Here is a 2,699-nt window from a genome sequence, read left to right on the forward strand (position 1 = left end):
ACAGGTGACATCAGCCCTGGGCATTCACTGAAATGGCACTGTCCCAGCCCCTCTTGCCTCCAGACTGCTGATGCTTGTGACATAATCAGAGCCTGGGTGGTGGCCCTGCTCTGGGGGGTTGCTCCACAACCCCCTCCCCAACCCTTTGCCCTCCTGAGAGCCGCTTGGGTGTCCTTTGCAGACGGGCTCTTTGTGACCGACTACTTCACCCGCACACCACGCAAGCTCAGCCCCTTCCGCTCCTTTGCCAGCATCGAGCTCTTCCACTTCCACATTCCCGAGGACACAGTCATCGCCGTCTGGAACCTCATCACCTTCAAGGAGCAAGGTGGCACCTTTGGGGATCAATGCCCAGACCGCAGCATCACCGTGTGAGTAAGCAGCCTAGCCTGCCTGTATCCTTCCTGCCTGCCTCTGCCGCTCCTGCCTGGATTTGCGCCTCAGCTTGCCTGCTCTTGCCTGCTTCTTTGCTTGCACAAGCATGTGTACCTATAGAGTGAAAGAATCATAGAACCACAGAATCCTTTGGGTTGGAAAGGACATTAAAGATCATCTCGTTCCAGCCTGCTACCATGGGACACGTTCCACTAGAGTAGGTTGCCAACTGAGTACCATGAAGCTGCTCGCTCACTACCCCCCTGCTCCCCCGGTGGGGAGGAGAATCATGGAAAAAAGTAAAACTCGTGGGTTGAGATAAAAACAGTTAACTAATCAAAATAAATATGCCAATATCACTAATTATAAAACAGCTACAAAAATAATAATAATAACAACAGTAACAAAAAGGAGAGAGAGAAATAAAACCCGAGAGGGATGAATGATTCATCACACAATTGCTCACCGCATGCTGACTGATGCCCAACCAGTCCCCCAGCAGTGACTGGTGGCTCCATGCCAACTCTCCCAAGTTTATACACTGGGCAGGAGGCTCTATATGGAACAGAATATGTTCTGTATGGTATGGAACATTACTTTGGTCAGTTTGGGTCAGCTCTCCAAGCCATGCTCCCTTCTAACATCTTATGCACCCGCTCTCTGGCGGAGCATGAGACACTGAAAAGTGCTTTAGGGTAAGTGCTGCTGAGCAGCAACTGAAACGTCAGTGTGTTATCAACATTGTTCTCATACTAAATCCAAAACACAGCACTGTACCAGCCACTCTGAAGAAAATGAACCCTATCCCAGCCAAAACCCAGACAACATGTACTCTCTCTCCCCATGATTCATCTTCCCAGGACCAATGCAGGCTCCTCTCTTCTGTGCATCTCATAGATGAACTGTTTTGCTTGAACACCCACTCAGGAAAGCTCAGTCTCCAGAAAGGTCCCAGCTTCCATGATGTCTTTAAGCACAGAGGAAGACACCCACATGTAGGACGCACTGGCCCTGCCAGGATGCCCAGCCTACACCCTGCTGACTGCTGTCTCTCCTGCAGGTATTTCCGCTCAGGGGCTCCCTCTGTCATTAACCCGCTGCACACGCACTTCCCCAGGGACACGGCCGTCCCTGGCTCCTTCGCACTGACCCTCACCTGGACCCTGCCCAACCGCACCACAGGCGTGTTCAATGTCACCAGCCCACTGCCCGGGGACTGGTTCCTGGCTGCCCACCTGCCCAAGGATGAGGGCAAGATCTCCGTTAAGGTGAAGGGCCTGGAGGGACCATGGGGGGGCAGGGCTGGGGTCTGACTGCTCTGGACTGGCAGTGCCCAGGGCAGGTGTCCCAAACGGGAGCAGTGCCCTGTGCCCCTTGCCCTGTGCTGACTCTCCTCTGCTGCAGGGGCTCTATGAGGAGTGCCAGTATCTCTTCCAGCCACAGCTCATCGTGCAGCGCCTGGTGAACATCGCTGTGCTGTACCCCGGTCATGTCACTGAGCAGAGCATGGCCCCCCACAACCGCTCCTGCCTCTACAAGTGAGTGTGAGAAGGTCACCTACGGAGGGGGCATTCTCAGGGTGGGGAGATGGGGGTGTCCCATCCCTCTGGCTTCCCCCTCCAACCCTGTTAGTGAATAGTGATGGGCACACCTTGGCACTGCTGTCCCGCAGGGTCTTTGTGCCCAGCTACACATCGCGAGTGCTCGTGGAGGTGCTGCGGTGCCGCGGGGCCGAGGGCTGCCCACTCTGGCTGCGTGTGCGGGCCAAGGCTCCCCCCCTGCACAACTCCACAACCCTGGACTGCCGGGAACACACTCCCTGCCAGCTGGCACAGGACCTGCCCTTCTGGCAGCACTGGTACTACGTGCTAGTGGAGAAACACCCTGGAGTGCCGGGCACTGTCTCCTTCCAGGTCACCGTGCAGCTCACAGGTGAGGGTGCATGTGGAGGTGTGGATGGAGGCATGGTCTTGACTCTGCTTTGGTGTGGGGGCTAAAGGATGCCCTCAGGATCTGTCTGCAGCTGGGCACAGGGTTACACATGTTATAGCTCTGCTGAGATGGGAGTGCTGTGAGGTGTTGGGGCTGGGTTGGAAATGGAGATGAACGGTGGGCAAGAAGGAAAGTTGGGAACTAAGACTAGGATGGGGCTGTATGGTGCCCAGGCTGATGGCTTTGTCCCTCCAGACTGTTCCCGACCCAGCCTGGCCCGGCCGGCCTTCCTGCCCTCCAGCGCCTCCATGAACATGCCCCACTCCTTTGGCTCGGCGGGCGGGCTGGCGCTGGGGGACAGCCCTCCTCCCACCAGCCCCAATGACACCAAG

General features: G+C 56.3%; 1 protein-coding gene across 1 annotated transcript in view; it reads left to right on the forward strand.

The window, feature by feature from the left end:
• TMEM8B (transmembrane protein 8B) overlaps positions 1 to 2,699 on the forward strand; it is a 7,991-nt gene that overhangs the window by 1,575 nt on the left and 3,717 nt on the right. The window contains 5 exon segments of the mRNA XM_031065280.1: positions 5 to 371; positions 1,436 to 1,643; positions 1,780 to 1,913; positions 2,048 to 2,307; positions 2,563 to 2,699. The exon segment at positions 2,563 to 2,699 is cut by the window's right edge and continues 49 nt beyond it. Coding sequence (XP_030921140.1) covers positions 5 to 371; positions 1,436 to 1,643; positions 1,780 to 1,913; positions 2,048 to 2,307; positions 2,563 to 2,699 — 1,106 coding nt within the window.

The sequence above is a fragment of the Geospiza fortis genome, unplaced genomic scaffold (assembly GCF_000277835.1).
Source record: "Geospiza fortis unplaced genomic scaffold, GeoFor_1.0 scaffold1509, whole genome shotgun sequence".
NCBI classification, from domain to species: domain Eukaryota; kingdom Metazoa; phylum Chordata; class Aves; order Passeriformes; family Thraupidae; genus Geospiza; species Geospiza fortis.